The sequence below is a fragment of the Cottoperca gobio genome, chromosome 11 (assembly GCF_900634415.1).
Source record: "Cottoperca gobio chromosome 11, fCotGob3.1, whole genome shotgun sequence".
Classification (NCBI taxonomy): Eukaryota; Metazoa; Chordata; class Actinopteri; order Perciformes; family Bovichtidae; genus Cottoperca; species Cottoperca gobio.
This window is the reverse complement of record NC_041365.1, coordinates 14,810,779-14,830,540: the sequence shown is the minus strand read 5'-3', so window position 1 is coordinate 14,830,540 and position 19,762 is coordinate 14,810,779. Positions and strand designations below refer to the sequence as shown.

At 41.3% G+C, this 19,762-nt stretch overlaps 2 protein-coding genes across 6 annotated transcripts; both read left to right on the top strand.

Annotated features, from left to right (window-relative positions):
* Nucleotides 1-8,056, top strand: kifc1 (kinesin family member C1). 4 transcript variants are annotated; one of them, XM_029443165.1, is made up of 17 exons: nt 1-125; nt 951-1,043; nt 1,623-1,722; nt 2,020-2,073; nt 2,270-2,353; nt 2,559-2,748; nt 2,887-3,052; nt 3,292-3,459; nt 3,667-3,780; nt 4,040-4,126; nt 4,284-4,481; nt 5,424-5,588; nt 5,808-5,946; nt 6,158-6,297; nt 6,476-6,549; nt 6,851-6,926; nt 7,469-8,056. In XM_029443165.1, the coding sequence occupies exons 2-17, from the start codon at nt 954-956 to the stop codon at nt 7,511-7,513; spliced, it is 1,890 nt and encodes a 629-aa protein (XP_029299025.1). In that variant the 5' UTR covers nt 1-125; nt 951-953; the 3' UTR covers nt 7,514-8,056. The 4 variants fall into 4 exon arrangements, with proteins under 4 accessions (XP_029299025.1, XP_029299027.1, XP_029299024.1 ...); XM_029443167.1 differs by lacking the exon at nt 1-125 and adding an exon at nt 499-684 and having other exon boundaries at nt 2,565-2,748; XM_029443164.1 differs by lacking the exon at nt 1-125 and adding an exon at nt 501-684.
* A 685-nt stretch (nt 8,057-8,741) lies between these two features.
* On the top strand, nt 8,742-19,589 carry zbtb22b (zinc finger and BTB domain containing 22b). 2 transcript variants are annotated; one of them, XM_029443066.1, is made up of 5 exons: nt 8,742-8,898; nt 10,628-10,858; nt 12,045-12,794; nt 13,348-13,623; nt 14,014-19,589. In XM_029443066.1, the coding sequence occupies exons 1-5, from the start codon at nt 8,875-8,877 to the stop codon at nt 15,109-15,111; spliced, it is 2,379 nt and encodes a 792-aa protein (XP_029298926.1). In that variant the 5' UTR covers nt 8,742-8,874; the 3' UTR covers nt 15,112-19,589. The 2 variants fall into 2 exon arrangements, with proteins under 2 accessions (XP_029298926.1, XP_029298925.1); XM_029443065.1 differs by having other exon boundaries at nt 10,622-10,858.
* Nucleotides 19,590-19,762: the final 173 nt, after the last annotated feature.

Here is a 19,762-nt window from a genome sequence, read left to right as displayed (position 1 = left end):
CGCTGACTCAACCAATCACGGCAGCTTATCCGAAGCGCCCACCAAAACAGTTTGATTTCAAATTCAAACGGCCCGGATACGGAGGACTAGAGACATCATTTTGCGAAAAATAGACTTTAATTAAGGTAAATATTTGTATAACTTGAAGCTCTTTTTTTTTATTCATCTTGTTTTAAAGGGAGTTGCAAAACACTGCTCACAAACGATTGTTCCTGTAGTTTAACGTTACTATTTACATGTTATGCTCAAGCTAACAATAACTTCTAACGATAGCTGACGCTAACTGTTACGTTATCTAGTGATAACATGTTGGTTAGTCGGTTTTACATGGCTAACTGTGATCCAGTCAAAAGCTAATTTAATAACTTAACTTTAGCTAACACACTCTTATGACAAATGTGGTTATGTTTCAGCAGACAGTGTCGGCTCTGAATGTTACGTTATCGTTTATAAACGTCATGTTAGCCTCGTTTACGTTAATTGTTAATGCTGCATGGTACGGCACGGTTCTAACTAAAGTTGCTCAACTCGATACATGGTTACTTTTCTTTGGTACAATCTCGGTCGAGGGTCCATCCGGCTGAGCCAAAACTAGAAAACACTGCAGAACACTGATTAGCCTGAAAGACTAGTCACTTGCGCGACACGGGACATCCTACACAAAATAACCAAGCTACCCTAATGGTGTGTCCGAACAATGAAATCAAGATGATGTGAAGAGTCTTAAGGGGTTTGGAAAGGTGAAAACAGCAGTGGGTGTTGTTAGAGGACCTTTTTGAAACATGGCTTGGGATTTGTTTCTCAGAAAAATGGATGTTTAACGCTGCATCTGTAATTAAAATGTAATGTAAACAGGGGATAATATGCTCCTGATTGAGAGTCGCGTGGCAGAGAGGTGTTTTTCTGTGATAGTCCGTTTTGTTCATAATTTACCTCCTAACCCTCAACAGAACATGTCCCGCCTGCCAGTTATTTCTAACAAGAGGGTCCTTACAACCAGCTCCAGCAGCTCAGAGAATGGACAAGACTTAGGACCTGCTCAGGTTTGTTCTAAAATCATCTTCATCTCTTTTTCATTGGCTTTACCAGTTATCCTCTGTTTATGAGTTTTATTCTGAGCTCATAAATTCCAGCACCCAAATGTTGGCCTATTACTTTCCACATGAATTGTATTGTTGTACACTGTTCGGTGCTGTTACACAATTACACATACATGTACAGTGTAATGTAATACAAAGTGTTAAGTTCTTGTTTACATCTGTCTATATGCATTACATTAACACACACCTTTTTGGACTTTTATCGCTGTTCAATTAATTTTTAATTTATTCTTAATACTGAACTTTTCTACATCCATATATTATAATATTTTTGCACCTTCCTGTCAAGCTCTTTCCTTTTCTTTTTTACAATAACATTGTACATTTTTTCAATAGTTTAGTTGTATTTTGATTGTACATTTTTTCTAATCTATATTTATGTTTCTTGTTTATGCACAAACACAACAAAACACATTCTTTGTATTTGAGAACTTTGCAGTGAACCGGATTCTCATTCTAAAAAACAATGGAAGTTGAATCATTGCTCTTGCTTTATGCTGGTGGTGTTTTTTGTGTTTGCAGAAAAAGATTCGCAAGGACCCCGAGCCTGTCAAACCACATGCAGCAGCTACAATCATTGGCGGCAGGCGGCCTCCTGTTGCAGCAACCAGGGCACCTATTTGTAAGTTACAAGCTCAAACCTGACTGTTGTTTAGAGTCTTTTGTTTTTCACCAAGCTCAGAATGCAACAACACTGTGTACTTTATGACATACTTTGAGGCAATGTTTCAGGGATTTATTAGTATAATAATATATAGTATTAGTATAACTAAACAAAAGTTCAGCTCTTGTTTTTTTTTCTTTCTTCAAGTATTTGTATTTTTTCATTTATTATTATTTTAAGGTTCCTCTGTCCTATTATCTTGTTTTTCTTTAGACAAAATACATACCGCTCTTTCTCTCTTTGTCCCCCACACAGCTAGGCCAGTCAAAGGTATGGGAGCTGCCACTGTGGCTGCTGCTCCTTCCAGAGGTAAGATGAGCTGTCTGCTTGGTGATGGAGGAAGGTGTATCATTTATATTAGTGTTAATTTATGCAGGACTTGTGTTTACAAAGTCATACTGGAGCAGGGATTGAGTTTATTTCGGGTGTAACATATTAATATAGACAATATTTCACAAGTTGTATTGTGATTGTAATGTTATTTACTGCGTTCTTGTTCCATCAGGCGTCCTGAAACAATCCATAGCTTCAACTGCACCAAAGGGAGGAAACATGAAACTAACTGCTGCACCCACTGCCACAAAAGGAGGTGAGAAATCTAATTTACACCTGTGCTTTTCCTACTGTGACATGTCGAGTTCTCTTAGTTGAAAAAGGCGTATGTAGAAAAGGTTTGTTCTGTAGTGGCCTGAAAGAAAAACTGACTGTCACACCTGATGATGATGATGATGATGATGATGATGATGATGATGATGATGATGATGATGGGGGGGTGTGTGTGTGTGTGTGTGTAGGCGGTGGCGGTGGCGGGGGTGGGGCAACAAAGCGGCATGCATGGGACCTGAAGGGCAAGGTCAGCGACATGGAGAGTAAGGTCCGTAACTACCAGACCAAGTTCCAATCAGTCAACCAGGAGAATGAGGTTCTGAAAGGCACGATGGTTGATATGAAGAAAAGTCTTCAGAGGCAGAAGATCCAGATCAGGTACAAGGATCATTTCATTTAAAATAAGAAAAGACAATTATTTATTTATTTAAATGTTTCACTGTGATCATATTGTTGTGTTAATAATAATTTGTCTATTTGGACACCTAGTTAATCTCCTCTCTTTTGTGATTCTAGTGAGTATGAGGAGGAACTGCAGGCATTGTCAGGAGTCCGGGATGAGTTGGAGAAAGTGTCCAGTGAGAAGAGCGGTATTGAAAGGGAGTTCTCCAACTTGGATGGAAAATACAAGGTCATGGAGACACTCCGAGACAGCCAGGAGACAGAGCTGCAAACTCTCAAGGTATAAAGTCTGCTGCTGGAATGGCAGCTAATCCGGGTTATCTTGGTGGTGTGGTATCATTACATAAATATGTCATTTGGCAGAACTGACTTGCCCAAAGTCAAATTCAGCAACCCAGAAAGGACCTCTTACTTTCCTGAACTCTCTCTAAGAAGTTAATAATATTTAAAAACAGGTAATATGGCCAGATTTTGGGAAATATTTATTTCTATGCTTTTCTGCCTGTCTTTCCTTTCCAGATGAAGCTTTCAGTCCAAGAGTCGACTCTGGCCCGCCAGCAGGTGACTCTCAGAGACACAGATGAAGAAGTCCGCTCTCTCAGGGACACTGTGGTCCAACAGAAGGACGAGCTTCATGCCGGGGAGATGGAGCGCAGACAGCTCCACAATGCCATCCAGGAGCTCAAGGCAAGTTACAAAGTGGTGTAACGGCTCAACACAGCACCCTCGAAGGCCTTTCAGCTAATCCATGTGCTTGCTCATTACCTTGCCTAGAGTTCTATTGTAACTCTACTGAGGAAATCACTGGCAAACAATTGGTTCTTTATAACCAAACAAAAGTTACTCTTTTCTCTGACTAATGTCACTAATTTGTCCACCACACTTTGCATGCAGGGCAACATCAGGGTCTTTTGCCGAGTGCGCCCACTGGTGGAGGGAGGCCTCAGCAAGCACATTCAGCTGCCGACCAGTGACACCAAGGCAATAACACTGGCCAAAACAGAGGAGGTGAGAATCCTGTCAGAATACCAGATCTAGAAAGAAAGAAGTTTGTAGTTATTAAGAACAATGTTTTTTTCTTTTATGGAGGAAGTATCATCCAGAGTTTCTGTGATGTCTTTACTGTCTAACCGGCCAATTACATTGTAAAAAGAAAAATGGCAATATCTTGAGTTTAATTCCACAGTTAAAATAACAAACATGTTTCTCAGTGATGAAACCATATCTTGAACTACAAAACTTAATTCTGCCCTTTTCTGCTTTTTAGTCTCACACAGGCAAAACTGCTGACACCCAGAAAAATTACAACTTCAATTTTGACCGTGTTTTTGGCCCCCAGGCTTCGCAACAGGAGGTAAACAACATGTATCACAATTTACAAAATACAAGGAGTCCTCAAGTCATCATGAATAAATTCCAAATGTGTTTTAAAATACAAAAGATATGAATATTTTGTGCCCGTTTCCCACCAGAGCAGGACATTCATGATGTTTTTGTCAATTTGTTTTCAGGTCTTTGAAGAGATCTCGCTGCTGGTGCAGTCTGCATTGGATGGCTACAACGTCTGCTGCTTTGCCTATGGCCAGACGGGAAGCGGAAAGACGTTCACCATGGAGGGAGCCGAGTTTGATGAGTCCAGAGGTGTAATTCCCAGAGCAGTGAAGCAAATCTTCAGAGCAGCAGAGAAACTTGGAGCACAAGGCTGGGAGGTGAGTGAGTAATGCCATGTATAGTACACGCATGGGGGAATTTAGCCTCTGAACTCAGTTTTTCTGGTCACGTTGGGGCAGCAAAAACAAGTTATGAACACAACATTGCCAGGAAACAGTTAAGATGCTATGGTGCATCATTATCATTAAGTGTGTGGTGTGTTTGTGGCCACCTGATGAATGTAAGTCCAACACGCATTCTTCTTTTAACTCTGTTTTTGATTTGCTCAAACTCCTAGAGGAAATATCTTCCTCTGTTGTGTCTAAATGCTCCACTATGTTCAGCAGCTCGTCTCTAACTGGGTCTGTGCTGTTTGCTGCTGAGCAGGTCGTGTACAGGGACCTTTTAGAGCCTTTTCTATGCGAACAGCTGCATGTGTTGTGGCTCAAATTGACGCTATCACTGATGAGAGTGAACCAAAGCAGTAAAGTTGTGGTCAGACAGCGAAACACTGAAACTCACTATAAAGCCTCGTAAAGCTTAGGGGAGCTGTGATTCAGATGATAGCTCTCTGTAGGTTCATCACTACGAGCGACCTCTTTCACATTGCCATGTGTGAACAATGTCGGATTCAGATACATGTATGGATGATTACTATAGTGAGAAAGTACATTCTGACATATTTAAAGGACAACACAATGTTACAATGCAACACAGATGAACTGAGACAAGTTCATAGAGAGCTTTGGGAGAATTTTCACGATGGTGTGACTTCTGCTGGAGCAACGCAAAAAAATAGTTTCCCAAAGTCTCACATCGGTATAGATTCATGCTCTGTGTGCCCCTGTTGAAACCACAGAAACACGCCACCAATTTATATTTCCTATTTACACTCGGGGACTGTGGCATCCAGTGTGTTTGTACTCTGGTGGAGATACAGTATGATGAGGGAAAGTGAACATTTTCATTAATTGTTGGAACCATTTCTGCTTTTATCTCAGTTCACCTTCACAGCGAGTTTTGTGGAAATCTACAATGAGAGTCTTCGAGACCTCCTGTACACCGGAAAGGCCAGCAAGAGGCCCGAGCACGAGATTCGAAAGTCGACAAGCAACGAGGTTACAATCACCAACCTCACGTACGAGAAGGTCTCCAACGAGGATCAGGTACACTCGACGGATATCCAGAATCTTAAGTTAGTCGGCAGTTCAGCAGCATGATTTGCTCGCTAAAAAAAGAACCTCATTAAAGATTGCAGTCAGTCAGTTGAGGGTAATTCATTTTTAAATCGGTAAAGAAGTATGATTGATATATCAGTTAACTATGAACACAACATATACATCTATACATTTGGTCATTAACAGTCAATGATCCCCTCCTGCCAGGTTCTCGGTCTGATTATGTTGGCCAATCAGAATCGCTCCACAGCCCAGACAACCCAAAATGACCGCTCCTCTCGCTCCCATTCGGTCTTCCAGCTGGATATCGAGGGAGTGAATGTTGGCAGGGATGTCAAATGCAAGTGTGAGTATAACCCCTCTGATTATGCCAGTATCAGAAATGTGGTTTCACTTGTGTATATAGAGTATCAAAAGTAAATGAAGAGAGACCTCTTGTTCGGTTGTCTACAGTTGCTGCAGCTGTGCTCTTTTTATAATATACTTTATTTTTGTTAAACCTGCATTTACTTTATTTTTTAATTAAAGGTGTATTCTGTTTGTTTTTGTGTGTATAGCCACCCTGTGCCTGGTGGACTTGGCTGGCAGTGAGCGCTTGCTGAAGAGCCAGTCTCAGGGCGAGCGCTTCAAAGAAATGACGGCCATCAACGGCTCGCTGTCCAACCTGGGCATCGTCATCACGGCGCTGGCCAACAAGGTCTGTAAGCAGGAGCCTGGCTGAAAACAACAGTTCAGAGAGGCTGCAGCTTCTGAGTCTGTGAAGCCTAAGATTTATGGTTTATTTGCGCTCTGCAAAATGCTAAAGAAATCTGAATTCTGTTTATTTTTTTATTCATTTTTGTTTGTGACTTTAATGAATTCTGTTTGTGTCCCAGGAGAGCTACGTTCCATACAGGAACTCCAAGCTGACCTACCTTCTGCAGAGCTGCTTGGGAGGAAACAGCAAAACGTGAGTTCTTCAACGAAATGCCATCAAGACACAGCGGTCTCCTCCAACAGATGCTGTGCTATGCTATCAATCATTTGTCCACAGTAACGGGTTTTATCCAAATCATTCGCTAATTTGGCTGCAAGTAAGCTCAGCCTCCTCCTTATAGCTGGTTCCCTCCTAAATCATGGCTGACTAACTATGACATTGCCATCTATGGCATTGGATTGCTGAATTTAAATTAAGAAATGAGGGCATTCTGAGTTATGTTATTCTAATGAGTTCATTTACGTTTGTTGTATTTCTGTTTTTCTCATCCCAGGCTGATGTTTGTGAACATCGCCCCAGAGTCTGATAGCTTTGGGGAAACCCTCAACTCCTTGAGGTTTGCCAGCAAGGTCAGTGTAATGTCTTGATGAGACAACTGGTAAAACATGACATGAGAATATTAATGACCTGATGTGAAAGGCTCTGAGAAACCTATGTTGTCTTATCTCATAATGTCATTTCCCCCACATTATTTGAGAAAGCTCTTTTTAAGATCAAGTACAGTAGTTCCAGGGTAAAACTATTTTTTTTTTTTAAGACGAAAAGATCCTCATCAATTAATTACCCGTTCCCTTGACCCACAGCTTTATTTTCCAACATAAAAAATAAAGAAATAAAAAATATACAGAAAAATACTGTAATCTGGATGCAAAAACAAAAGAAACGGAAATAATTAATTATTCTATATCCACATTTATTTATATTTATTTCTCCGTATATTACCATATTTCCTTTTATTTATTCCTTTTTATAATTAGGATTTTATCTAATTATTTTACAGAATATTTAACACTGATTATGTTACCGTTTTAAAAAATCGAAATGTAGCATTTTATAATTTTCTCATAATTGTGACTTTCATTTTTTGATTTGTTGTTTGCTCTGTTTACAGGTGAACGACTGCGTAATTGGGACTGCAAGTGCCAACAGGAAGTAGAGCGAAGCGCTTTTAAAAAAAACTAAACTCGGTTCTTATTATTTTTAGCATTCTGTTCACAACGTGAAATGTTCAGTATGCTTGTTTGCCATGCCTTCGACTTACACGTTGTGCTGATCAGAAGGAACCAAAAGCTGAATCATTTTGTATATTCTCAGGGCTTTGATTAGTGATCACTAATACGGCCTTTTAAACATTGTTATGCTTCTGTGTAAATCAAGTGGATGTGTACATACGCATGTTTTTAGTTAGAGTTTCCGACTTTTGAAAAATCCGCATATACAGCTGTCAAGGGTTCTTGACTGAGGGGGTTATTAGTTGAGACATTTAACTCCATTGGACAAAAACGGACACATATTATTCTTTTATTTTCAATTCAAAGATGGTGTTTTTTGTATAACTTGCACATGCATTTATGTGTAGTCAAACTGATACTGTCATTTTTGTTTTTATTTCTTGTCTTTGTTTGGTTGTTTTCTATCTACTTACATACATGATATAATGATTATAATAAAGACCGTCAGTAGATGGGCTACCTATGTTTTACTGTGTGTCTTTATTTCAAACAAACTATTTGAAAGTCTTAAACATAAAGCAAGTTATGGCAAACCTTGTATTCATTACTCAAACTGTTCAAACCAAACCCCAGTGTTTTACCTTTTTCAATTCCCGTGTTCTATTTGCTTCAGTCGTTCAACTATAAAATAGAAATCAACTTTCAGTGTTTGAGAAGGCTCACAAACTTTATTGCAGTTATGTTTACACACCAATCCTGAAGGACAAACCATAAATAAGATTAAGAGGAGTTTGTTATGCAGTACTTTTCTTAGACTTTATGTTAAAGTGGAAAAGGCAAAGTTCATTGCTTAATTGAACATTATGATGCACTTCAGGCATCAAAATCATCCCTTTTCTTTCTAGTTTCATTTATCTGCAGTATTTCATTTAATGGTAAACATTTTAATTACATGGAAAAATTGTGGAAGAAAATTATGGAAAGTAAATGTTGCGTGTTATCCAACATATTTACAATGTATGTATATTAACCTTTTGAGATAAAGATAAAATAATGTATTTCTTACTGTTTAAAATAAAGCTTTAGTTTTCTACTATTACTGTTATTCACATTATAAATATTAACGCCGTATTCAAATGTGTGTTTTCCATTGTTTATTTTATTCATTTTCTGTCGGCCGAAGTCTGGCTCGTCTGTCTGGATCCTTTTAAAGGCGACGCGTCGCTGTCTGTCTGCCGCTGCAGAAGAGCTCAGATGGGAAGAACATTTTCTAAAAATGGTCCCCAAACCTCAGGGCCTGGATAAACGGGGAGGACACCCTGTCGTCAGCTCGGACAGAGACTGAATGCTGCAGTGTCAACTAAAAACGGTGAGTTTAATGTCCCGCAGCGGCTCTTGTTTTTTTGTAGCCAGCCGTCTGAGCTAGCTAAGCAGGCTAACGTCACATCTGTGTGATTGGAGTCGGGCTGCAACTGTGTGTCAGTCTGCTGTCTGAAAGCAGAGGACAACCACCAGCGGAACATTTTCACAACAGCGCCAGATTGAATTTTCAACCTGCAGCTTTTGCTCGTGTAGCTTGTCCGTCAACTAAAAGTGTGTTTGTACTCCAGCTGTTGATTTTTCCCATGCGCTAATAATAACACAACAAAGTGGTGTGGTCATGTATGTGGTGTGGGCATTTCCTGTTCATTAATTGATTACGTGGCGTGTTCTTGTTCTCTGTAAAGTACACCATTACACAGTTGATCTGAGCTTTTCATAACTACCATTATGTTGTCAAAGTGCAATCAGTTCACATCTGCCATGAGCGCAGGGACAGCCTGATGTAACCCACACAGTGCATGACATGCAATACATATTAAATGCATATAACTGCGCTGCAGATATACATAATGTGCAGCTTGTGGGTGACATGCTGCAGAGGCTGGCTGCACAAAGACACACTGAGGCTGAGATCTGACAAAGACACTTCAAATGGACACTTAAGGTTTTCAGTTGCAAAGGGCTGCACTTCTAGACTGTCTCGAGTAGGACTCATTTGCAGTGTATTCTGGGTAAATTTGGAGTCTTTTCTAAATGAACGGCTTCCTTGATTGGCAACTGTTCACTTTGCATTTACAATCTCATGCTACATATTATGTAATAAAGGATTTTATAAATGTTGGAGTCCTTTCTCTCGTTGAGAAATAACCTTGAGTTATAGATAATTAACTCAATTTGGGCAGTTTGAAGAGTCAAATTAACTTGTGAATTATATTATTCCAATGCTGAGATTAGAATTAAAGCTTTGTGTTTGCTCAAAAGGTCAGCTTCTGTACTTATTGTAATTGTTAAGCCTGACTTTAACTTTACCACTGGGCATATCTGTAATATTATGTATTTCTAAGAGGTGGGATTCACCGACCATCAGTTTCCAGTTTAGAGTAATTCAACAGTCGTGACATTTAATCACTTGTAGAAAGGTGTTGATTCAACCTTATTGTCATTTCAGAAGCTAGAGTTCGTGGTGCCTTTTGAATTGTTTTGCGTTATACATACAACATTTTGTCCACCCCATTAATATTAGAGGATAAAGTAAATATATTTAAAAGCACCTCTCAGTATCGTCCCATTCATTAGTTCATGAATTGATCAGCAGCTGTTTTCTGATGTTTTATAGAATAAACCATTAATAGATTGATCAAGAAAATAACCAAAAGAGTAATCGGTAAGGAATATAATTATTATTATAAAACAATTCATCACTGTAATTAAGGTAGACTTGATTGCAGGGCTGTTGTATTCGACTGCACTGGTGAGACTGAGTATCTCACTTACTTACTTCTGGGACTTTTAAAATACCATGACTTCATAATATTGCATTTATTACCCTAACAAAGCACTTACTAAGTTAAAATGAGTTAACGGCAGTCATGTGACATTTAAACAAGTGAATCCTCCGTACCTGAAACAGATACGGTGATGTACTATGTCTGGACATCAGAACAAGGTTCTCTGGTCATTTTTTTATCTCACATCCGACATTAAACTCAACTGTGGCCTGGACGTAATCAGCAGTAACTGGGAGTCATGAAAGTTTTTCTCCCACCTAGATGCAGTCCCTGCCCATGGAAGTGGGAAGCAGCAGCAGCAGCAGCTCAGCTCCCAGCAACACATCTGGCCCGGTGGTGCAGGTGTGCTTCCCCAGCGCTCAGGCCTCGGTGTTGGACAGCCTGAACCGGCAGAGAGAAGACGGCAGGCTCTGTGACCTCTCCATCCACGTCCAGGGACAAGTGTTCAAAGCCCACCGCTGCGTCCTGGCCGCCTCCTCCCCCTACTTCCATGACCAGGTGGGTGTTAAGCTGCTGATGTTTTCTGATCAGTATGAACACATTGAAGCTACACAGAGTCATGTTCATGCTTTTCTGACCTGGATCATGTAGAAAATGTGCCGCAAAAACAGATTCAAAGGCATGCAACCTCCCATACATGCAACTTACAACACACTTCAGTCAGCACTCATTGTATTATTATAATGCTGTAATAATTATAATAAACGTGATATGTTTCGCGCCTTTAATACAAGACATGCAGCTGTTGACATTTAAAAAAGAATAAAAACAGGAAACACATTTCTGACATCACTCTCAGTTTGTGTTGTTATCAGGTGTAGGTTACATTAAGTCTGCATTAAGTTTCTACTTCACCGATAACTAAGATTCGTCACCAGAGGACTTGGTTAAGGGTTTAAACTGATCTGCTTATTGTTATTTCTTGGTTAGAAAATTGGTAAAAACCCAAAATGGTGAGTGTGTCAGAATAGAAATGAAGAGTCGTTCAGATGAATCGGATATAAACACACATTTAGAAGTGAGAATAAAGGTCTGCGGCGTGACAGCAGCTTCACACAAACACTTATTTTATTTTGCCAGGAATATTCCCATTGAGATTCACAATCTCTTTTTACAAGCCACGAGAGCAGCATAACATGTTTCATAACAAAGTAACTTTAAACATTACAGCCAACAATGAATTTGCAGTGTTCAGTAACAGACATGTGCTTCAGTGGTCCAGTCGTCCTTAATCCTGTTTTTAAAATCATATAATAATCATAATTTGTCTGCCTTTCCTAAGGTTGCAGCGACTGCTAATAAGGAGGAAAAGGATAAATACGGCCTTACAAAGAAAAATGACTGTCTCATACAAACTGCAATGATGTGTCTGTTTCCTGTTTTTAATGCTTTAATTATTCTGTTCCCAGAGATGGTTACTTATCCGCCAAAGACCAGTTTTACTGTGTGAGGTTGTATCGGACCCCAGGTACCTCTCTGAGGGGCTGGCACACATTTGCCGACCGTAGAGATCATAAATTAACATTTTGTTTCAATGGATTTTTGGATTTGCCCCGTAGGTTCATTTTCCACCTTGATAAGTGTGTACGAGAAATAAGAGAGGGGAGGAGGAGCGGGAGAGGCAGGACAAACCATTCATAAATTAATAAATGTATTATTGTGATATATCTCCACCCACCACCAGGTCCTCCTGAAGAACATGTCTACAGTCTCCATCCCGGCAGTAATGGACCCGCTGGCGTTTGAGAGCGTGCTGAGCTGCGCCTACACCGGTCAGCTCCGGATGCTGCGCGAGGACATCGTCAACTACCTCACGGTGGGCAGCGTCCTGCAGATGTGGCACATCGTGGACAAATGCACCGAGCTGCTGAAGGAGGGCCGGGCATCAACGGGAGGAGGGAGCAGTGGAGGAGGCGGCGTGCAGGACGGAGCCAGTGTCGGAGGACGCGGAGGGTCAGCTAACCTCGGATGCAGCAGCAGCAATGGTGACGGTGTTGCAGGCGGTAGTAATGGATCTGGTAGTGATGGTGGTGTTGGTGATGGTCAAGCCCAGGTGGTGGGGTCCAACGAGCCGCAGCGTGCCTCCCATCATCCCAGCCGCCCGTCAGTGAGTGAGAGCCAGTCTCCCAGCAGCACCAACTACTTCAGCCCCCGGGACGGGAGCAGCTTTGGAGGAAGCGGGGCGGCAGCGGCCGGGGCTTCTGTGGATGGAGGCGGGGCTAGCAACACCCCCAGCTACTGCACCCCATCGGGAGGAGAGGAAGCCTTCCTTATTGAGGAAGAGGAGGAGGATGTAGAGGAGGAAGAGGAGGAGGTGTTGTACCATCAAAGGAAGAGAGGAAGAGGAGGAGGCAGCGGGAGGAGGAAGAAAATAAGCTCGTTGTCAGAGCAGGAAGTTGGGGTCAGCGACAGCTTTGGCGTGTCTTCCTATCAGGTGAGGCCTTAAACTTCATCTGGAAACATTTTTATTTTGTTTAAGTTTTATTTTCACGAAGCTCCAGTTATTTTGAGACTCGTGTGTCTGTCAGAAAAGAAAAGAAGAACTTGATTTGTTTTGGTCATGAAGGAAACTCCTGGTTGTATCTTATTTTCCTATTGGCAATATAAAGATGTTATAGAAAAGGACTGAATGTATTATTTAGACATTGTTACTATTTGGATGTTATTACAATGTTACAAAAATATTACAAAGCATGGATGGAAATAATAATGCAAAAATAAGCATTGCAAACATTTTAGCGAGGAACATTCTGTATCCTAAACATCCAAACTGTAGTGGTGCTATTTATATTTATTATTTATTTCAACTCATTCATTTTTAAACTTGAAGGTTTATAAAACACTTGTGAAACACAGATCATGGTCGTCAAGATGCTTTTCCTTGATCCTCAAAAATGTGCATTCTGAAAATGCAAGTTTTCACTGACAGCAAAGATTATTCTCCTGAACTGTATTATAACGATATTGTGCAATATCTCAATCGAAAGGACGGGGAGGACTTAGCAATGCCTCTGAAGCGTCCTACCTACAGCCAGCCCAGCATCATGCCTCGTAAACAGTGGGTGGTGGTCAAAACAGAACGCATGGAGGACGACGACCTCATCGTAGTGTCCGGGGAGGAGGGCGGAGAAGACGAGGACGACGAAGATGAGAGGGAGATCGAGCTGGCCAGAGAGAGGGAGAGAAGCGACTTCAACATCTCCAACGTTAGGAGCCTTTCAGCCGATCTGTCAGGCAGAGCTGAGAACGACATGGACTCACAGGTGAGCTGAAACTCACGTTAAAGACACAATGTGTCGAGTCTTCTTGGGATTACGGCATCTTTCCAATTATTCTGATTTTGTTTGTAGAAAAGTCTTTTTTCGAACTGGTTTCTACCACCAGTAGGGGGCGCCAAAGTTGCACACTTTCAAATTGTACACAAAGAGGCTGAAACTGCTTCTTTCTTCATCTGAATCTGGTTGATGTGCAAAGAAATATACATTTTTTTACTTTTATAGATTCATGCAGAATATGAGACTCGCACTGCACATTGTTTGTCCAACATGCAGGTGTGGAGGACTGTGCGCCGGAGAGAAGTCTTTGTAAAATCACTCAAGTCACTAGTTTGCATTCAGCACAGGTCTAAACCTCCCTTCTCTGTCTGTCTCCAGGTGGACTACTGCCAGTCCTCAGAAGACTACCTCAAATTTGAAGGCAATTTAATGGACCAGACTTTAGCTCAGCACCTTCATGACAGCGCAGCAGGTCAGAGCCAGAGCGCTAACCGTGCTGTTTCAGCGCTGCTGGGCCAGGTGCAGTCTGCAGCCTCGGCCCGAGCCCAGCTCTTCCCCCTGGACATGCAGGGGAACCAGATCCTCCTCTACAGCCAGGCCTCCGGACTCTCTCTGGACGCTGCCGCCCCTCCCCTGGGGATGGCAGGTAATATGATCGGAGGAGCCTCTTTCAAAGGTCCCAGTCTGGAGCACGGTGCGGTCCACCTGTCGGTGCAGGGCGGCTTGGGAGTTGATGGCATGGACAGTGGGGGGATTGGAGGTGGGAGTGGCGGCAGTAACGGCAGCAATGGAGGTTCAGGGAAAGTGTTTATGTGCCACTGTGGTAAGACCTTCACCCACAAGAGCATGAGGGACCGCCACATTAACATGCACCTGGACCTGAGGCCCTTCCACTGCCCCGTCTGTGCCAAGAAGTTCAAGATGAAGCATCACCTCACAGAGCACATGAAGACGCACACGGGCCTCAAGCCGTACGACTGCCTCGGCTGCGGCAAGAAGTTCATGTGGCGCGACAGCTTCATGAGGCACCGCTCTCACTGCGAGAGACGCAGCGGGCTGGGGGAGGGCGGCGAAGGCGGGAGCGCCGGCGAGGGAGGGAGAAGAGGAGGAGGTGGAGGTGAAGATGGGCCAGATTTTATGTCCTCCTCTCACCTCCTCCTGTCTGCAGGCGAGGGAGGACAGGGCGGTATTCTGGGAGGAGGGAGAGGAGGAATGTCTGTTTCTTCTCATCATCTTTCTGTTCTGTCGCCGCAGCACACCAGCGTCTCAGCAACAGGAAGTAGCAGCAGTAACAACAGTGTGAGTAACAGCAGCAGTGCTGCTCTAAACAACATGGCCGCCGCAGGAGCACTGCTAGGGGTCGTCTCCCAGGGTCCCGGTCAGGGATCAGGGATGTTTGCTGGTCTAGGGTTGAGTCGAGGTGTGTGTGATGAAGACGTGTGTGAAGTCAGTGCCAATGATAGTAGCGTGACCTAAACCAGAAGTGTGTGTCAGGTCCAACGGGTGCCTCTTTCTGAGCAAACAGTCATGTTTCTTGTTCCTGCTGCTGTTTTAGATTATAGTAAACTTGGAAGAAGCTCTTCGGACACACTTTTAACTGCCAACACTCAGCATTTCAAGCCAGAAGTGCGTACTCTGTCTTGCGTGAGGAAAAGTCGAGGCTCCCGTTGGACACACAAGCTGAAGAACCCGGGAAATGTTTATAGAAAAACGGGACTTTTAGTTTCCAGTCGACTGCCGCAAAGTTTCTGAAACAGACCTGCGCTGGTGCTCATGCCGTCACAAATGATCCGCAATTGTTTTGGAAACTTTCCTCCAAAATTGTCTCAGTGAGTAAGCTGTTGTTTTAAATATCTGAGATGTTATTAAGGTTAATTATTTTGGTTTATTGGAAGAATGCTTTGCGAGTTGAGAGGAAACCAAAAATGAAGAGACAGTGCTTCACTAACTGTTAGTATCAGTAAAACAATGGCTGTTCTAAATTGCTGTTCTGCAGTATTGTATTGTAATGTATCACGTCATATGATTTTCTCTTCTTCTTTTTTTTTTTTTATCTGAAGGAGAAAAACTCCACGCATAATTCATAATCCAACTAAGAAAAGAAGAAGCTAAAGTCGCAGATTAGTTTGTTTGCCTTACAGCAGCAGTGTCCGGTGGAACAGACTGTCAGCACTGCCATGTTGTTTCAGATGATTCTCCGGTGCTGCTTGGCCTGAAGCCCAGACTGGATTACAGTGAAACGATGAATCCTCATCACAAGGGAACCCTGGTAGATCCCAGACAGGAACAACCTGTAACAGCCTGTGAGCTCGAGCCTCAAATGACTCTTTTCAGAACGTAATGTCGGTTTGTTGAAGTAGTAAAAGATTAAATCGTCAACCGTCAAAACATGGTCCAGCCCTGCGTAAACACAAACACTACCTGTAACTGATAAGCTCAAACTTTCCGCTCCTGAATCTGCTCGGCAGTAGAATTCCCGATGCTTTCAGTTTTGCTGCTGTTACCTGCGTTCACTTTCTTGTTGTTCACAGAGTTCTCGTGCTTTGAGAAGTATATTATTACTGTAAATATATAGAAATATATGTCGTTTACTTAACCAGACCTGGAACAAATACTAACTTGTAATACTGATGCGTGTGCTGCCGTCTGGTCTGCTTTGGAAGGAGTTAATCACTTGTAGAGAAAGCATTTGAAAAGGTTCTGCACTGGGTTCCCCAAAAATCACCCTAACCTGCCGTGCGTCTCTGCCATAGCTCAATGAAGAGTAATCTTATCTAAGCTATACAGTGTATAGTGTGTTTACAAGCGTACCTCCTCTGAAAGGCTGACAGAGCAGAAGTTATGGACCCAAAGGAAAAAGAAAACCTCTTTTCTCAGTAGCTGTAATGAACACAAAGAAGGCAAATGCTTGTTTTGTTCGTTGTACATTACCACATTGTGTTTTGAAGAGTGCTGCACATTTCATTTTTTTTTCTTTTTGTAGATTTCTTTGGATTCAATATTTATTTCGACGATGGATTTTCTTCCTGCGGTCATTTTAAAAGCATGGCGGAGTCATGCAGGTCCTGACCTCCCAGAAGTTTGTAAATGTACATGAGATCAGAGGTAAGAAGAGTTTCCCTCTCTGCTCGTGTTTATCAGCAGTGGTTTGATTTCACTTGTTGGAACTACTTTAAAACATCTTGTATGAAGAATATCTGTCAAACATTCAGAATATTTTATTTCCTTTTTGGATTTTCTAAATGTTCAGTAACAGTGGTTTAAAGATTAGTTGAATTAAAATATTTCTATTCTATTATAATAAAATAATTTTTAAGTATTCGGTGAAAATACTAAACATTTTGTGGTTAAATCAGTTGATTGGTATTCTTCTCTTTATTCATATTGCTTTAAATTATTATTTTTTCTGTTAATATAATTCTGAAAATAATGGTCTAAGAAGATAATATTTTATGGGGTTACTTTTGGTTTTAGTAACTTGCAAAGGTCATTATGTTCTAAACTATTAATATGACTGAAACCATAGTAAAATAAAATAGCCATGTTGTTGCCACTGCTGATGAATATTTGGGGAAAGGCTGAGTAACTTGAGTAACTTGAGTAACTTGAGTAACTTGTGGGATCTCAGGACTTGAAGTTCATCATTGTGCTCTCAAGATGCCAAATGAGAACCGGTTGATTTGTGCACCTCACAGAAATGTCTCTCAGAGTTTCTCTTTCACAGTTCTGCACCGTACACACGTGTCCTGTGCCGTGTCTGCACCGGGACGTGCTGAACATGAACCGGTACCGCTGACCGTGCACATTTTAAACACTTCATGCCTTTGTTTGAGGTTGTATTTGTTGCCATGTCAACATTTTTTACCAAATAGCTTCAGGTGCCTTTCAAGCACGTTGACTCAACACTAATTATTTCTGTTTGTAATAATCTCGTCTTACACTGGAAGCAAACATGTGGTAGTTACATGAGTTAAAACAAATGTATATTTATATATATCATTGTTTGTGTTGTGAAGTATGTTTATACCATGGCGTTCATGAGTACCTTGTATTGGGACATCTTCAGCATAGTTCAGTTTAACCGCCATCTATAGACTGGAGGTAACCATAGCAACACCACTGATGCCCTGCACGACATCACTAGGTGACGGTCGCCGGTGACGCTCAGAACATACGCAACACATTCCTGTGTGTCTTGTTAACGAACGTTACAGACTCCAGAAGAGGAAACACTTTCTCCACTTTGTTTGTTTTTCTAAATGGTCCAATCACCTCTTTTTGTTTTGTTCCCCGTCCGGACACCGCATCCTGCTGACTTAAATTATTTTGATCATATCATTAGTTTTAACAATGTGCTGTGCGTCTCATTCAACATACTTCAGTGTGCCAGTGTCGCTACAGCGCAGGACAGCTAGTGGTGGAAGAAATATGACACAAGACCTCTTTAACATTTGACATGCCTTCAGAGATGTTTCACATTTCCAGTTACGCAGAGCAAAGACATAAACTATCTGAATGTTTTTTCCTTCTGTGAAGGACGGGTTTGGATATTTTTATATGCAGGTTTGGAGCTCGGACTGTTGGCTTTTGTACGTGTTCAGTGTTCTGTGAAGTGTGACCTCCAGTGTTTCCTCTTTGACTGCGTCAGTTGTGTTTGTAGGTCATTTTTGGTTTCACATGTGAGCCTGTTTGTTTACTCCTCTGCTGAACACTTAGAGAAACCACGGGACGATTGTAGAAGCAGAATGTGTGAGAGACGTGTTTAATGCTTGTCTTAAGTGTGGCGTTAAACACATTTGAAGTGCGCCAACACTTTCAACATGCATACAGATAACTTTCACTGAGAGTGAATGTAGGTGAACAAGATGGGCACGTTTAGTTACATGTTTTATATTCCTCAACAAACACGACACGTGAACTCTCTCGTAGCCTCGACCTGTGGAACCAGTCTAAACAATGGAAGATAATCTTCTAGAAGATCATCTCTACTTTTTACATCCAGTAATTGAAGAAGATTGTCAGAAGTTTCTCTTCTACAGATGTCATTCAGTTGACCCGGCCTGTGTCCTGTAAACTGACACAGCTTTAAACAGCAGTTTGTATCTGAGTTAGTTAGCGTCATGATGTGCACTGCAAGAGTTTACAATTTGTGACCATTTCAATCTGTCAAATAATCAATAAAACCTCAACATGTGGTCTGTACAGTGTTAATCTTATGGAAAGTGCAAACACAAAAAAGAAGTATATCTTAAAATACTTCAATTATGACAAACAAATGTAACAGAATAGACCCAAAATCAAAGAGAGTTCACTTTTAATTAGTTTAAAAGTAGCTGAGGGGAACAATAAGCACGCTGTTAAGACACAATGCCTTTGGGTGTCCTTTTAAATAATGAATTGACATGATGGGTGTGTAGTTGATTATTGTATTCAGCAGCAATTAACAATTAAAGACTGTAAACTGCAACCAGATGGTCTCTTGCAACATGTCTTATTTGAGTGAGTAATAGAAAAGCTGGACATCCTTTATCAAGAAAGTAAAGATGGAAGGATCCGTGTAGAGCTGAAAGTATTATTTTTGTACATTTCACAAGCTGTTACACAACGTCTTACATGTTTTCTGATTGACCAGTTGATTGTTGAACAGAAAATGACAGTTGTCTATAGAAATTATGTAAATCCTGAGTGGTACTAATAATGTAATAAACTACGGTAGATCAATATTCACCTCTGCCCTGTATCAAAAATAATGGATTAATAAATTATTTGGTGCGTATTATGCACTTTGTCAGTCTTTAATCTCTGTTCAAGTCTTGAAATATATTCTACCTGGACAGGTGGAAGAGCAGCTGCAGAGTCTAGATGCCTCAATATTCAGACAGAATTGCAACAGCAACATTAGTGTTGTTCATTTTCAATACATTGTGTGGAAGTCTTTTGCATGTAGGTAACAGGAGGTCAGGGATTGCCATGACGGATATGGAACTGATCGTGAAAACACTTTGAAGATTTATAGAAAAATAAATCTTTAAAGTTATAAATGTTTCCACGATCCATATAGATCTGACACATCGTGGCCGATAAACGATCCACTCAATAAAATCTGTATTGGTGCGTCCAAATGAAG

What these genes read in the sequence shown, in the direction of transcription:
- kifc1 (XM_029443164.1), top strand. An exon ending in ATGCCATCCAGGAGCTCAAG is followed by an intron (nt 3,460 to 3,666) that starts GCAAGTTACAAA and finishes CTTTGCATGCAG; the next exon opens with GGCAACATCAGGGTCTTTTG. An exon ending in CCCAGGCTTCGCAACAGGAG is followed by an intron (nt 4,127 to 4,283) that starts GTAAACAACATG and finishes ATTTGTTTTCAG; the next exon opens with GTCTTTGAAGAGATCTCGCT.
- zbtb22b (XM_029443065.1), top strand. Translation starts at nt 8,875, where the DNA reads ATGCTGCAGTGTCAACTAAAAACG. An exon ending in TTGGCGTGTCTTCCTATCAG is followed by an intron (nt 12,795 to 13,347) that starts GTGAGGCCTTAA and finishes CTCAATCGAAAG; the next exon opens with GACGGGGAGGACTTAGCAAT. An exon ending in AGAACGACATGGACTCACAG is followed by an intron (nt 13,624 to 14,013) that starts GTGAGCTGAAAC and finishes GTCTGTCTCCAG; the next exon opens with GTGGACTACTGCCAGTCCTC.